Source organism: Phallusia mammillata, chromosome 7 (genome assembly GCF_965637545.1).
Source record: "Phallusia mammillata chromosome 7, kaPhaMamm4.hap1.1, whole genome shotgun sequence".
NCBI lineage: Eukaryota > Metazoa > Chordata > Ascidiacea > Phlebobranchia > Ascidiidae > Phallusia > Phallusia mammillata.
The window spans coordinates 4,510,051-4,527,032 of record NC_137258.1 but is presented as its reverse complement, the minus strand read 5'-3'; the positions used below and the strand labels follow the sequence as shown (position 1 = coordinate 4,527,032).

At 37.2% G+C, this 16,982-nt stretch overlaps 2 protein-coding genes across 2 annotated transcripts; both read right to left on the bottom strand.

The window, feature by feature from the left end:
- Nucleotides 1-2,253: 2,253 nt before the first annotated feature.
- On the bottom strand, nucleotides 2,254-10,114 carry LOC145238674 (neuronal membrane glycoprotein M6-a-like). The gene is made up of 7 exons (XM_080101914.1): nucleotides 9,887-10,114; nucleotides 9,522-9,711; nucleotides 9,118-9,277; nucleotides 8,851-8,998; nucleotides 8,640-8,722; nucleotides 8,318-8,383; nucleotides 2,254-6,498 (listed from the first exon to the last, which is right to left on the bottom strand). Exons 1-7 carry the CDS (start codon nucleotides 9,891-9,893, stop codon nucleotides 6,343-6,345), a joined length of 810 nt encoding a protein of 269 aa, XP_079958040.1. The 5' UTR covers nucleotides 9,894-10,114; the 3' UTR covers nucleotides 2,254-6,342.
- Nucleotides 10,115-11,085: 971 nt separating this feature from the next.
- LOC145237757 (uncharacterized) lies at nucleotides 11,086-16,721 on the bottom strand. The gene is made up of 2 exons (XM_080100737.1): nucleotides 15,642-16,721; nucleotides 11,086-12,609 (listed from the first exon to the last, which is right to left on the bottom strand). The coding sequence occupies exons 1-2, from the start codon at nucleotides 16,709-16,711 to the stop codon at nucleotides 11,505-11,507; spliced, it is 2,175 nt and encodes a 724-aa protein (XP_079956863.1). The 5' UTR covers nucleotides 16,712-16,721; the 3' UTR covers nucleotides 11,086-11,504.
- Between the last annotated feature and the right edge of the window lie 261 nt (nucleotides 16,722-16,982).

Sequence of the window (16,982 nt, the reverse complement as noted above, 5' to 3'; positions counted from 1 at the left end):
TTACAAAGCAAACTTACGTTGACTTTACTATTAACAAACTATTAACAAAGCCGTATAGTAACAAAATATGAGTTTTAATATGACGTATCCATTGTATCACTACAGGTAAGGTTGCAAATTTGCAAGGTTGAAATTATTTAATCCTGGGAAAGTTAAGTCTTTCGCATCTTATCATGTATATTGTGTTTCGTTACTTATCGATTTGTACGCTGTTTTTGTCAGCAACGTCAACGGATGTTTTGTTGACAATACACTTTACCTGCGTCCTGTTTCGTTTGGTTATCTCACATCTTAACGTACACACAAAAACATCCGGATAAAATGAGCTACAGCCCAAATATGGTAAAATTTTAAAACCTTGTGGCGTTAGGACAAATTTGAGTAATTAATGGATTGGTGCCACAGGGACCTGTACCGGTACTCCAAGTTTGATCGAGTTGAAACACGATCACAAAAGACAACATTTTGCATGATTATTCAAAATACCAATTTTTTGTTTACCTAAGTGCGCTCATAATTGTTATCATTCGAGGTATTTGGACAACTGGCCAAACATTGACAAATAAATGCATGGGAAGCTACTGGACAGGCATGTTAGGTATGCCATGCATGTTGGGAATGTCCGCGATTTATGGCCCTCTATAAAAGCTCCATTACGAGCAATGATGGATCGAAACGAGCCCAAGGCCGGTCAGTCTCGAAAAAAACATCGAAGTATGTGCTGGGATGAGTAACACGGATACCTGACGGGCTTACTAAACGTAATAAGAAATATACTGGCCTTATTCTACAGTGTCTTCTTCTGTTTAATTCAGGGGTTCCCAAACTTTTTTGGTCTGTGGCCCAAATGTCTATTTAATAGCGATTCGTAGCCCACCACGTGCTGTATATTGGGCACAAAAAGAAATAACTCAAAAACAGCCGAAATGGTTTCTAGCAATTTATTTTTAATGAGATACATGCTGCTGAAATTTGGCTACAAGATTCGGAATTCTTTGCAAATATTATGTTTTTCAAAACAAAGCGCATAATATCTACAGTATGACAAAACAGTAGAATCTGTCCAAATGGCTCTGTGGCCCATTGAAAATGTCTTGGTGGGCTAGTACTTGGCCATGGCCCACAGTTTGGGAACCACTGGTTTAATTGAACTAAAATGTATTACTGATTTGAAATTTTAATGGTTAAAATGGCTCTGTTCGTTTGGGTGATCACAATAGTTCTGTTTCCCTTACAATTTTCGCAACATGAGTTGGGGTAATGTTTAAGGTGGGCAATGTAGCAAAAACACGCGACAATGTTTACAATGTACATTAACCAATGTAGCCTTGCTCTTTAAAATGCTAATTTTTCAGTAACCCTAGCACTGAAAGACATTTAACATACTTATTTAAATGTTGTTGAAAGTGAACACTTAATTCTATGCTAGAAGGCTATTCTTTTGAAAACTTTATTACCTGACATCATTGGACAAACAGAAATTTCGATTTTGTTATCTTACTCCGTCCAACAAACAGTTTAATCGAGAATGTCAATATTTGCATTGTCCACCTCAAACACGTCATACAATGCAGTGATATCGGTGCTGCTTCAGCAATGTTTGTCGATTAACTGATCAATTTCAGAGGTTTATTATGAAGCTTTGTCAAGTCAATATTATCCATGCGACATGTACAGGTATGAAAAATAAATTTATTGTAAGTTAGGGACGAAGCCTTTTTGTTACCTGAACAAATTGGATGCTTTTGATTCGATAAAAACAATGGGCCTATAAACCCATGATTTTGGGAGCGGAGAAAACGTAGAACATCAATTGAAAAAGCTTGCACCCCCTACCGACAAACGAGCTGGAAAAACAACTGGGATTTCTGCTACTAGTGAAATAACTCCATGCTAACGCGCTATGAAATCCGCAATACGACATGTCAAAACTGATGAAAGATGAGCTAATATTGAATTATCCAGCGTGTTTCCACCTTTTGCTGGGAACCGCTTTTTAGGATCCGGAAAAGTTTTTACTTTTCATCTGTACAATGTGGTCAACTTTTAGGTTGGCATTTCACATAAAACCTAAAACTGACATTAAAAAGTAAAGCAGTGTTTCGGTATGTTCAGTTTGAATACAGAACAATTTAACATGTGCAGAGCTTGAAACTGATTGCTAACTAACAGTGGCTTCTCGAGAACACTAAAAATGGATACTGTTGGTTTGAGGCTCCAACATTTACTTGTAGCTACGCCCAAATCCATATATATTGGGCGTTTATCTTGAACAAAGATGTAAGATGTATTTTTTTGCTCACGCTGTAACGAACACAAACCAACAATATGAAAGTTATGTACAAATGGTGAAAGAAAACAAAAAAGATGCGTCAAACGAATAGTTAAATACGAAAAACACACAAGGCATAATATGAAACAAAACGAGCCGCTTTAATATGAGTCCAACGGAAGCGCAGAGCAGCTTAAACCAACGACATTATACGCGAAGCTCAACCAAGTTATAACACACATAGCAATATGACACCTCCGTTCGTAGGGTACAAAACATTCACATAGTTCAATGCGCATTTGGCATACCACACTTTTGACACCATTCATTCTGTTGCCTAACGCAAAATAATTTCGGATCACAGGGTACAGAAAGAAACTAGTACTAAATGGGGGTAAGAGGATTCAGGCTATTATACTGAATCACGCAGTCATTTGAGTTCGGCAAATTGACGTTAGCGTGATACACAATCGGATTCCTATGGGTTGAACAGTTTTATGGACTAAGGATGTTGTAAACCAGGCCGATTTTTGTGTGGTTAACCTTTGTCTAATGGCCAAACAGCAAACAACGAGCATTTTAAGGTTCATTTGTTGCACAAACTGTTTGTTCTGATCATAAAAAACGCACATCGTTTTATAGAAAGTCTGCAAACAAAGTACGTCATTTGTAGAAGGTTATTGTCTCGATTTCCAAACTCAGTTCGGTCAAATTCAGCAGAGAGGCGATAATCATATCCCGAAGCATAAAAATATTTCACAATTAAAACGAGAACAGTAGCAAAAAAATGTAGCATTTGCCTTAAAATGGTAAACTTGCAGTACGGTATGATAACAAGCTTGCAGCAACACTGATAATTGTGACATCATACATGCACTGATGACGTCGCTGTGACATATATACACATGACGTGGACACGTACCACTTTACCGTGCATTGTAAATGCAGTCTATACAGCGTTAAAGCGTGTACGCCAGACACGTTACAACCAAGTACCACATAATGTCAGGATGCTCTCAGTGCGTGAATGCAAAGTTCGTTGTACCAGGAGTACCAGTAATAGGGAAGTAAACATACATAAAAGATGGTGTTTTGGGGCATGCAACTGTTTTAATGTGCTATGTTATAGGTGAAATTGTTTTTACCGGGGTTTTAAAGGCCTTTTGGAGCTCAGTGTATTGTCTCTAAATGGTCAAAAAGAGAAATTTACATTGCAAATTTGTTGTACGTGCACTAAAGCACATATTAGTTTGGCAAAATGCAAAAACGAAACCACCTCTTAGCATGTGTCTCCTTTGGGAACAGAAATTTACATCGAAGTGTACCATTATAATTTGGTTCAACCGTACCATGGCCTTGCTGTGACATCGAAAGAACGGAATTAACGTCGCATAACATGGCATTCAAGCGACAACGCCCATGAGAAGTTCAATTGATGCCAGCACGCGCAAGTCTAAGACATTGTGACGTCACAATCCAGTTGTTCTGTTGTGATCGGATGCGGCTGGAAAAAGGAACCGCGTAGTCGCGTTTCCCGAAACGCCCCGAGCAAAGATATCAAATTGGAGGAGGCAATTACCTACGTGGCGATGGCGTATGCCTGTGAGTTGGGTCGCGTGTGCTTTTGTTTGTTATGACGACAAAGTTAAACTTCCCTAACCGCTGTTACGTATGTTAGGGGATGCAAATCGATGTTGTTTTGGTTTGTAATAGGAAACAGTTCATGGTGGGTAAAACGGGGTTCAAATTGCTGTGTTTACGACAAATTAACAACGAATAAAGCGTGATGATACCAAATACTACAATAAAACAACGTTGTTAATGAGCCGAGAAACATTGTAAAGTATATTGCATTTATCATTAGACTTCTGCAACAGTTTGGGCTTTCGTTGGCGCTTTTCGAGTCCATGGTCCAGTTTCCAGCAAATCTTACGTAGGTGGATTGTTGTTTGAGCAGTAAAACTGAACTCTAATTGTGGTTGTAAATCTTCGGGTTTGTGTAAGGGGCAGTAAACATTATTTGACATAACACGTGAAGTACAAGCACGCTTGTGGTCCCATTTATAACGGTGTTAATCCAATACCATTGACGAAAACGGGTAAATCACACATCTGGGTGGTCAAAGTGTTGTTTGCCTCAACAACGACAATTTAAAATCAAATCACTTTCGTTTCATGACAAGGTTACCTATGAGACTTTCAGTTCAGTTCATATTTAGAGCGTATCGCAGGGAAAACCAAAAATGGCGACATCGGAAGTTCGTACGCCAAGTAATATCACAGCACGACAGACGCAGCAGGTGCCCACGACGCGTGTGACGTCACAAAGGCTCTCTTGATTCCATATATTCACCGAAGCCTTTCAATGGCGTATCACTTTTAATCTATATTAACCAAATTACGAAATCGGCCAAGCTTGCATTGACATAAATCCGCTAAAACGTCACCACAAGGGCTTGTGTTGTCGTGTGTTAACACAGCGGGACATACGCGAAAGGCAATAAGATCAGCTCACTGCCAAACCGAAATCGGATTAAGTTTTCCACGGCCGCTAGTTCCTCTTGGCGCAATTTCTAATCCGGAAACGTAAAATCTCTAAACCGTGTCCACTTATCGCTTGTATATTGGCAAGAAGTACTTCGCGCTATTGTAAGTGATACTGCCCGCACGTTAAAGGTACAAGTGCCAAACACTTCAGTATAGTTTGTATGGCGTTGTTCAGGGTTGGACAAAACGCGTAGGCCCCAGCGCATTTGTAAGGGCTAAAAAAAAACAGTCTGTGCCTGGTTGAACTGTAACAGCGCGTTGGGTAAGGGCGTGGTTGTTGCCTGTGCGACGGTTGAAATAGGAACATAACATTTCGCAATATTGACAAACGACAAACCAGCGCTGTATTTTAAATGGCTTCAACGTCCAATTAATCAATAAGGTTTATTCCTGGCCGCTTTTTCCGGATATTGCCCAGGTGGACTGATTATTAACCAAGACACAAATCACCTGCATGAAGCAGAAATAGCTGCTCTAATTACCACCGCTTGCGTTAAAATTGTCATTTTAAAAGCCAAAAGCAATTATTTCAACATGAGGAACTTGTCACATCAAAGCATTTTTAAAGGGAATTTCCTATTGTGGTTTACATGTGCGGTGCTGAACATTCAACTGGGGCATTTAAAGACACACTGGACAATGTGCTGTAACTTAAAACTGTTCCACATTGTTGACATGCCACTGGTGTTACAATTCCATGACATCACTTTGAGAGGTTTACAAATGAAATTGATCCATAACCAAAAAGGTTACACATGAGTTCATGCATTACACTGAGTCACATCATGACAATTTTGTGACTGAGTGGTAAAATTGCCATAAGTGGTTTTTCAGCACCCTTTACCATATAAACTCAAGGAAGTTATGACGTTGTAAGAATCATGGGGTATACTTATACTAATTTGTCAGGTATTAAGGGTGGGATGTGTAATGCAATACAATCCTATTTCGGTGTTGCAAGAAATAACATTAAAATTGTGCAACACTTCATTTATTACATGACCTAAATGGTGTTGATTTTAAAGTGACATTAGGTCTCATTGTTTCCGTTTAGTGTGGTGTTTTTTCATGATCAGTAAAAAACTTACAATTGCAAATATATTTCTGTATGGTGTGGACTGGTGGATAAAAAGTAATATGAAAAGTACCATAATAAATGGTTCAAGGAGCACCGTTTGTAAAAACAAAAAATTGAAACAATACTAGTTCTAAAATAAAGGTTCAGTATAAAATAAACAAATCATGGAAATAAATTAAAAAGGTAGTTAAAATTGAAAACATTATCCAAGTAACATAGCTATACAAATTACAAAAATTTAACGAACAGTTTGCCATCTCACATAATGTGAAAATTCTAGCAACCCATAATTTTCACGACGCTTAGTTACAGGAACACTGGCCATGAAACATCCAAGTAAACAACACACACTACACAAAAAAACAAAATAAAGATCAAAAGCATGGCAAAGTGACAATGAAATATAATGAGAACTTAGCTATAGATCGAAAACTGGTGATCAACCTTAGTACTTGTAGGTGAGGCGCTCATTTGATCGCGCTGTGTTAATTATGTCATTCAATTCCATTTCTTCTCTGTACTTCACGTCCTCATACACTGCTAGTTTCCGTACCATTTTAATGTAGGCATAGTTGGCTGACAAACACATCAGGTACTGTTTCTGTGAAATTGTAAAACAGGGTGTCAAGTTACTGTGAAAACACTTTTCCTGTGATTACCTCATGATATTTAAAAGCATGTAATGTTACAATTCCTGCCATGAAATGCATTGTGACAAAAATGACCAAACAAAGGTTAAATTGTTAGAAAATAGCTGAAAAAAGCAGGAATTGATAATATCCTATCATGACAACAATAGCTCATACATCCATAAATGTTATATTTTACAACTGCCAATTGTCAACTTGTCATGTACATATTTTCACAATTCATTGTACAATACTTGTAAGTACAGATGCTTGTTGCATTTATGAACAACATATTGTGTATATGCCTAACATCAATCAATGTTGTTGGTCCTTTTAATGGTGTGACCCAACTATGGCCTAAATGACTTCAACACTGTTGGTGACCTATTGACAACCAGACCCAAGGGGATTTAAAATTGCTCATTATTTCTAGCTGGGCTCATAAAGCTTTCAATAAGGGAAAACAAAAGGCAAACTTTAATGTATGCAAACTGCATTTAGCCTAACTGCAGGACAGTAATGCATATCATTGCATAATATTGTACAGACATTGTTATCTTAACTGTTTAATTTTACACACATTTTGCTATGTTTTTGAAAATATTTGCTACAAACAAATTTCTGCAGATTTATGTTAAGCTTGCAATAAACTTGAGAAATTTACAAGAATTTGACAAACAAATGCCATACTAAAGCATAAACACTGGTGTAGGTCAAGTCTTAAATGCAAATGAGTCAAACTAATGTCTGCAACATAACTTAATTGTGAAGAAGGCACATAGGACAAGACTACAAAGCACATTGGCTATTTATATAACAAGGTAAAATGGTAGATGATGAATCACAACACCCCAGGGACATGGTAAAGGTATGCTGACAGCATTCGTATTGCTGATGGAAATTGATGTTGCAGCAAAACATTTCAAGTCACTTTGTAATATTTACAGGCAATAACATTTGATGTGTATTGTCATTAATTTGTACCAGTTTGGCCATATTCATAACAAACTAAAAACAATGGAATAAATTCACTGTCTACTTTTTTATATTTGGACCAGTAAAATTATTTTATTCCAAAATTGTACGGACGAATGACTTAATATTTTTTATTAAGTCGAATCTACATTATTGATGGACTAATATTTAGAACACTCAAGATATGTAATTTATTGCGATTTCCTAATTGACGAACTAAATTTCCACATCAAACTTTGTCTGAGACAGATTTCTTATTACATTACCCCAGGCCCATCCCCATCATTCTCAACAATACACAAAGGTTATGTCACTGGGCAATAAATGTCAGACATGCCACAAATCTAAATTCTCTTTGTCCGTTAACAAAGAACCATACTTATACAAACTGTGGGGTCATATAGTTAATATTTGCAAAAAGTGTGGCTTACAGATGAGAACATTCAATAGCAACCAATCCAAAACCAACAAGACGGTGCTTCTTTTTAAAAAATAAGTCATTGTTCATGGAGATATATATTTCGTGTATTTTTATATTGTTAAATGCAATTTTAAATTCAAACATAATGAAGATGCTCTTGCTATGCTATTACTTGTATTGTAACATGTCAACTAAATCATGGTTTGCATATACATAGGTCACAAAACCAGACCATCGTGTGACTTTTGTACTGAACAAGTGACATCCCCCAAGGGCTAACGTCACATCTGAATGTGACACCAATCACATCAGAATTGCATCATAACAAAACAACACAAAGGCTGGCATTTATGTGTAAAACGAATATATATGTAGCACAAAGACTTTTCACTTACCATGCTAAGCAATGCCACTCCTGCTCCAACAAAAGCAATGATGTACAGTTGGTATGTAAGGTTTAACTAAAAATAAAAAATGAACATGTTATTGTATTATTATTACTCCAAGGAATATATTTCAGGAAATCTAACAGCCATCTTAAAAATATTTATGATTTTTTGGTTACATATGAAAAACTGTTTTTCTGATCACCACACATTCATTTTACATGTGTGGATACTTGAAAATACTTAGATAAATGTTTTGTGAAACTTGTGTAAAAATATAAAAAGAATCTAGGAGGTAAATAACAGTTTTCAATAAAGATAACAAACTTACATTTTGATCATTGCAAAGGACTTCGAGTTGGTCGTTACACAAGCGACCATATGGATCACTTTCTTTAGATGGTGGGAAAATTCCTGAAAAAAGTTAACCTGGTTATTTTCAGATGTACAATACATATCCGGTTATGATAAAAAGCACAAGCATATTTTGTTATGAATATGGTGTGTTAATAACTAAGTATGGACAGTGTATTGGTACTTACCCAGTTGTACGAAGTCTATGCATGCATTAAGCCCACTTTCAACAGCATCGCATTGGGACCATATTACAGTAAAGACATAAAGTGGCAGTGCAGCTCCGCAAATGATCAAAATCCATCCAACAGTTGTCAGGTATGACACAAAAGTGGCCTGGATGTAATTTAAACAAAATTAATTTCCTGTTATGTGTATAGAAGTTGAACACTACAGGAATATGGATTTGCCATTAAATTTATTTGGTGAAAAACTATGTATGAAACTGAACTTACAAATACGCCAATGCAAATTCCACATCCAGATGTAATGCAGCTGTCTTCATAATCACTTTTTACTGCTCTTGTCGCAAATAGTCCAAAAATAAATATGAGCAGGGTAAGTCCAAACATGTAAGCAGCAATTCCGTAGGTAGCATATTTCACTGGAAGCAATCTATGGTTGAAAAAAGGTCAAATCACAAAAGAAACAGAATAATAATTATGAAACAGACAAAATATCTCATACACCACTTGAAGAAACACAATTTCAACTGAAATAAGTTTTTGCCAAATTTTGTATTATAAACTTGTAAACGATCTTAATATTTGTGTCATTTTCACTATCCCGATGGTTGGGTTTGGGTGTCAATGAAACGACAGTTTCACTTATGATTTATTTGAGACTGTTCAGAACTTACACTTCATCTATTGATGTTGCAGTCCAGTTAAATCCAGATATATTTGCAGTTTCAAGAAGGTTAAATGTGTATGTGATGGCTTCATGGCCTGTGCCACAAAACACAGCAGTGCCAGCCCAGCACATCACTGTGGCAATTAGTGAGGCCCATGGAACTAGGCTCAGGCACCTCACACATCCACTAAAGCAACCTGAAACAAAACAATTTGATGCAGTTATAACCGGAACAAGATAATTAATAAACAATAATAACAAGTAAATTTCAGGTATCACATACAACATATTGTTAAAATTAATATTTATTTGAAAATCTTGTTGCTAATTTATTTAACTACAATATTATTAAACAATGTTAACAAGACTCACCCATCATTTGGCTAATTGTTCAATCTCAAATGCTTGACAGAAAAATCTGCAGTTTACGCAAATCAGCAACTCCCTATACTTCACAAATACTTCAAGAAATAAAATTAATATTATATTTTCCAAACGCTCTAGGCGCAATGTGCACTATTTTGTAAGTCACGAAATGCCTCAGTCAACTTTTCAGTAACAAACGAATGATATTGCGGTCGGACTGCAGACTCTGCCACTGCCAGCGTCGCACGAAATAAAAAAAAGGCAGACATATGAGTAAACAAAAAACACGGGATGAATATTGCGCTCCTATTGACATGGTTTCTATTTTTTATCTCATTTTTAGCGTTTGGTTTCTGTAATATCAGGTAAGTGCGTTTTTGTTTTACCTGCAACAACCTGCATTTGAACACAAAACTCCCCATTCTAAAAATAAAAAATGCAACACTCCGATCATGCCTTTTATTTTAGTTCTAGAATGTAAACAAAAGCAAAAACACGTTTTCCCGCCGCCAGCCAAAGCTTTTCTAAATTATCGAGGATGGACAGTTGTACTTGTTTTGAAGTTTTACTACACAGCAAAAGCAATATGAGTACTATAGCCCTGTCTTTAAAGCAGAAGTATTACTATTGTAAATTGTTAGTTTTAAATTCAAAACATAGTGCTCTATTTACCACTGTTTGAAATGCGCTGTCGCCTACCCTGCCTAGTTTCAAGCGTAATGAAACAAGATTCATGTATACTATTTCTTCCTTTGTCGAAAGATGACAAGAACGGATTTGCAAACAAGTTGAAGGTAAGCGCATGTCTTTACTTTGTTGTATATGTTTGTGTTAACAAACTGAAGTATATATATATATATATATATGTGAAATATGGGCGGAGTAACATTTGGCAACATCATTTTCTAAAATATTGTTCAGTGTTATGTTTACTGAACTAAATTTATTGCCACTAAAACAATATGTTTCACGGTACGCTAATGTTTTAAACTTTGACGGATGAGGGCGCAATTGGACATTATTTCATTGGACAATGATTTTGTCATACAGGCTTATTGATACACCATAGCCTTAGCAAAAGGGTTGAAGCACGCCATATGACGACTAGAAATCATTAATATATATGCAATGTAGTGACCAGTTTTAATATTTTATTGAATAGCTGCAAATGTACAACAAAAATAAGTTCCATGATAAAATCAGGCCTGCTGGTTTGTGACATTAATCTGTACGTATTCATGTAAGGTGGGTATTTAAACAAAAAGGCACAATAGTAAATCATATGAAGTTTTTATTTCATAAATTCTTATACACACAAGTCCACTTTAAGGTGTATTACACTCCAAAAACATGAATGAACGTTGGTAAACCTGTCCCGTCATTGTGTTTGTTGATGACTTGCATTCCAGTTAATAGCTAATACATGACAACCGCACAAAAACGTCAATATAGCGCAAGATATCGATTTCGCTTCAAGGTGTATAGTCCACTTTCTAATTCTTTACATGGACATCTCACGGAGTGGCATTTTTCTCCACAGTGGCATTTTTCTCCACACAAAGCCCTCGCAATGAAACGACTTTGGAACAAAGTTTTATTGCTTATCGCATCCAACTGAATAATCTTAAATTTCTCGCGAAGAAACAATGCTGATGTCGGCATTTACCGCAACGCCTTGAACGTAAGGTGACGATTGTGCAGTCGCCGTGATACTTATGCTATGCCGATGCACGGTAGATGTTTTCCTTGTTTGACACCACGGCCACAACATCGTGCGCCAGTTATCAAAGCAAATAATTAGTGCAAGTAGATTGATGACCAAATTGAGACTGTATAGGCTTGTGATGTTGTTTGATTCTCTGCGGTAAAGCAACATCGAAGCGATGGCTGATATGATATCCGAAACGAGACAAATTGCAGTGAGGATAAACGCACGCTTCACTCGCTGGTAGACCCTTAAATATGAACGGCTGGGACCGATGTGCTTTGTGTTTGTATGTCCACGAATCGACGTGCGGTTTAGAATTGGATTGACAAACAGCCACAATAAGGCTACTTGCATAACACAAGAGACGGTCACCCAAGATATTATTACTATTCGAAATGTTGGAAGGGACGATTCAACAATTGTACAACCACCCGGCTGCTTGTACTCGTGCTTTACGAGTATAACTTGCACTGTTGCTATCGGAATGTAGTAGATAATCCAGAAAATCACCACAGAATAGCTAAAGAACTTGACACGTGCGTTATTAAGCGCTGCAAGCGCAGGGCTTAAATAGAAGACGCTTTGTCGGGCCCAAAGGAACAAATAGCATAGTCCTGTTGTTATCGATATTGTAAACTCAGCAACCCTTGGCAGGACATTGCAAAGCTGTTTGTCCGACTCTGGCACTAAAATGGCATGTGTAGCGTTGTATTGAAGGACCAGTAACCAAATCTTCACGCTTGCGTAGAGCAGAGAAAGGAAAGCTATGAATCCGCTGAGAGCTTTAGTAAACGTCGCTAGTCGTTTTTCCCGCATTAGTCGAGCTCGCCCTTTGCGTACTGGATTCGACTTCTTTACTTCGTGCGTGATCAATGCAACGATGACGTAGCATGTTGTAAAGGCGGCAAAGGTTACTATTGCCAGGTCGATGATCCACAACTCATGTTGATGTGTGCGTTTCGGCACTTGCTGTCGAGAATCAGACACGTTTTCCATTTTACCAAACTTTTTCAACGTGCGACTGTAAAACAAAAATAATATTTTTTAACTCAAGCATCTTGATTTTTATCATAAAAAAACAAGTTAGTTAATTTTCACGTAGTTTTCTAAGACGCACAGTTAACATGTGAATTCGTATATTGCGCTTTTTGTGAGCAGCCTATTTTCTACCCTGTTATACCGTTTGATGTAGCATGTTATTATTTCTTATAACACATCCACAGTGTTTTTTCTTGTACCTGTTGTCTATAATGCATACATACCTTTCAGTACATTAATTTAATTATTTAAAGTAACATATATTACACAACTTTGGTATTTTTTGTGCATTTTGAAAGCATTTTTGCCTAATTGTTTATTTAAAATGTTTACCTGGTAAATAACACTATACCTAACCATCTTTTTTCTTTGAAACAAATTGAGGTATTTTTTTAACGACATGTAACAAAACGAAACACCAACTGTTCTATGGACTAACACTTATTGTAATGTGACGCTCGCTACAGCAATATAATACCGACGACTCGATATTAGACTCTGTCTTCTTGACCTTGGTCAATTCAAACTTAATTACGAACGATCGTTCGAAACCGTTTTGACGGGATGTAAAACAAATGAAACAAAACGTTCGATTCGCACGCCATACTCGTCCATCAACGACCTGTTAAAATGGGACTGCTCTGCTGTTTTATTGTATACGTTCCGGAAATAGCTCGAGTGACAGGAACACCACCTATACTCACGGCCCGACGTAACCCTACAGTATTAGGTATTTGTTTTTAAAGCAATGCATATGATTCAGTCGATGTACTGTTAACCCTTGGTGACAGATTAGCATGGGATGCGACTGATGTTATGTCACTTATAGTACAAGCACAATATTTCGGAATAGCAAAAGTGCATTCATGTTACGTAGTTGAAATATCTATTCAAATGTTCGATGATTCAGCATGCAAATAGGTAAACAACATCTCAAACCTCGAACGTGGTGTTTAATCACATATGTTTTCCCCAGATTTACTGAAAAGCGATTAAGTTTTTAATTATGTCAGTCATAAACTGTCAACCCTATTTTTTTAAAAACAGCACGGACAAACTTAACTATTACTTTGCGTTTTGTGATTTTTGTTCCGCAATAGCGGTGGTCGGCAAACTTTTATCACCGCGACCCCAAAATATGTTTTAGCAATACCACAGCTCGAAACCTTGAAACGTAATTAAACAACTTGAAATGTTATTAACAAGGACGCGCCCATCAAACCAATACTCAATTTAACAGACGTATCCGCAATATCAGTTATTGAAAAAATCTGATTATTCTAGTTTGATGCAGCGCCCACTTTTTCACTTTCACTTGTTTAAACTGATTACTATCCCAAACTTTAAGGCGATAAAAGATACTTTGCCTGCTTTTACATATTTGCACGTGGCGTTGTGTGTTACATCACATATCCCTTTATTGCGTCAAAACACAATAGTTTTGAATTTGCCGACCACTGCGCTACAGTAAATTTTACACTTAGAATTCATTTCACAAAACAAGCTTTTTTCGCTCTATTGCTGCTGTACTATATTTACACCTTTATGCACACTACATGCGTGAATAAACAAAACGTCTTCTTCTTAAGCAGCTAAAGAAACTATATCTCCGGGAAATCGCAAATGCTAATTCTGACGTTTTGATATTTCATCAAACATTTCTGTTTCTGATAAGACGACATAGAGTCGGTCACAGAACTTAAAGACCACATATATTTGTTTTGACCTTTAACATTATTACCACCATCTGTGCTGATAGCTTCTTGATTAGATGCTTTGACAAACGACCCAAAAACTGCAGTTTCAGCTTAATAAAACGACTAACATTAATATTGTCGTCGCCAATGCATTTCAAAATGTACAAATGGTTTTTGTATTGAACTGGTTTACTGCATTACTGCTGCAAAAAAAGGCTTTTTTACAAACAATAAACAACCTTTGCAGCAAAAATACTTTATTTTGGAAGCTGCCAGGATCACACGGTTCACACCTATAGCTAAAATAACGATTCCTTAGCCCTGAACCACGGGAAAGGTAACATTTAACCCATAACGTTTCTTGCTCATCTTTACTGACAAAGAACATGATGCTTAATCACGTTTAACCTCGGCTGCAGCGCGTTTCAAGTAGGTGCTAGATTTGGTATTTAAACCCGGTGTTTGACAAATCTTTGCCATCGCGTTCGATAAACTATTTCGTTTCATCGAAATGTGTCTGGTGCAGTGCATCCGTTTTTCTGGTATTTTGAGAAATTTATTTTATTATGATTCGTGGTAGGTAATCGTGCTCAATTTGATTTAGGGTTACACGTTCGTCATTTTTTCTACCAAATTTTTTTTTGTTTATGCCCCGATGACGTACATATAAGCAGCGTAATAGTTTGCGTTTTTATTACTTGCTTGTCACATGACGTTTGTAGATTTTCCTACAATAGCTGGTGTTAATTTAAACTTTTTAGACCCTTGTGTATTTACCCACATAAATGTAGGCCTATAGCTAAATAGTAGGGAAGTTAAAGATCTTTTGACTGTAGAAAGGCCATTGAAAATTACACCTGTTTTTTTAAAGGTATTGGATATATTGTGCAAGTTCAACAAGAATAACACTACAACACATCGTGGGTAAGATGCCAAAAGATATTAAGGTACGGTGATTGGATTATTTGTATCATAAAATGCAAATTTGGGCAGTCTTTAACATGCACGGCAAACGAATTTCAAAACTAAAACACCAGCGATACGAAATTTCGGTTTCTTGTGTATGGAAGTTCATGTAAAACTACGTTACAAAGCCCTCTGCAAATGAATTTTTTTTTTATTTTTTTATTTATGTTTTTTATTTTAACTCAAATATCAGTACGTCATTTTTTGCAACAAATCCATATATTTTAAAATTATTTGTATTTAAATCTCGACCATATAAAACGCCGTACGCGGCGTCCAATACACAACGGTATTCAAATGTACAAAAAAACATAAAAACAACACGCTCTCGAATCAGATTTCCCGTGATGACACAATGCTAACATCGCCGATGGCGACGTTTCCAGTGCTGTTAGCTCCGGGTGCTGAAGGAGTAATAACGCTGCTAGATTGTGCTTGATAAGACGCTTGCTTTTTGCCCCCACGACACCACGGGAACAGCATTCCACGCCAGTCGTCAAAGCAGCCTACGGTAGCAAGTAGATTAATACACAGATTGATGCTGTATATAGAAGTGACATTGTTTGAGTCTGGACGATAGGCCATGACAGACACAAGTGCTGAAACAATGTCCGACGCCAAACAAACTCCTGCAAGGATAAATGCTCGCTTGACACGGCGATGAATTCTCATGTATGATGCGCTTTGTCCCGCGTTCTTGGTACTCCTGTGCCCTCGTATGGAGGTTCGGTTTAATATAGGGTTTACGAAGAGCCATAAAAGCACCACTTGCATCAGGCATGAAACCACCACCCAAGATATTAAGGTCTTCTGGAATACAAGTAACGATTCTTCAACGATTGTACATGCACCAGGCTGCACATACTCATAATGAACTAGTATAGTTTGGACTGTTGCCACTGGAATATAGTAGAGGACCCAGAAAATGACCACAGAGTAACTAAAGAATTTCACACGGACGTTGTTGAGCGCCGCAAGCGACGGATTGAGGTAGAATACGCTTTGTCGCGCCCAGAGAAAAAGGTAACAAAGACCCATAGCAATTGATACAATAAATTCTGTAAGCCGCGGTAACTTGTGACACAAATCCTGTGTCCACTGTGGCACCGGAATTGAGTGAACTGCGTCGTATTGAAGCACCAGAATCCAGACTCGCATGCAGTTGTAAAAAAGAGATAGGAATGCTACGAATGCGCTGATTGCTTTAGTGAAGGTCGCAAGTCGTTTTTCGCGTAGAGGCCGAACCCGTTCTTTTCTGTTTCTCTCCTTGGATTTCATTACTCCATGCGTGATGAGCGCCAATAACACGTAGAGTGACGTCACTGCTGATACACTGACAATCGCGATGTCTAAGATCCAAAGTGAAGGTTGGTGGGTTCGCTTTACTGGTGGCTCCGGACTTGGTCCTGTTGTGTTTTCCATTGTTAATATTTTTTCAAGACTAATTTGTTTTATCTACGGGCTATAGACAACAGAAAAATAATTTGTGAGTAAATAAAGTTAAACACACAAAATATGTATACTCTCAAAACAGACACGGAATTTTACCTTCACATTTGTGTCACCCACCTAATTCGGCCTAATTATACGTAGCAATCATCGAAATATGAGTCTGTCGCACTTGTTTTTTGTCAACGATACCTTAAAAATGATAACCTCCAACAACTTTTGAACCTCTCTGACAAGTTCCTTT

Excerpts from the sequence above, each read along its gene's own strand:
- LOC145238674 (XM_080101914.1), bottom strand. Across the intron at positions 8,723-8,850 it reads CATAGACTTCGTACAACTGG|GAATTTTCCCACCATCTAAA; the intron begins GTAAGTACCAAT and ends AACTTTTTTCAG. Across the intron at positions 8,384-8,639 it reads TCCTTTGCAATGATCAAAAT|TTAAACCTTACATACCAACT; the intron begins GTAAGTTTGTTA and ends TTTTATTTTTAG.
- LOC145237757 (XM_080100737.1), bottom strand. The coding sequence starts at position 16,711 with ATGGAAAACACAACAGGACCAAGTCCGGAGCCACCAGTAAAGCGAACC. Across the intron at positions 12,610-15,641 it reads ATCGGCGATGTTAGCATTGT|TCGCACGTTGAAAAAGTTTG; the intron begins GTCATCACGGGA and ends TTTGTTTTACAG.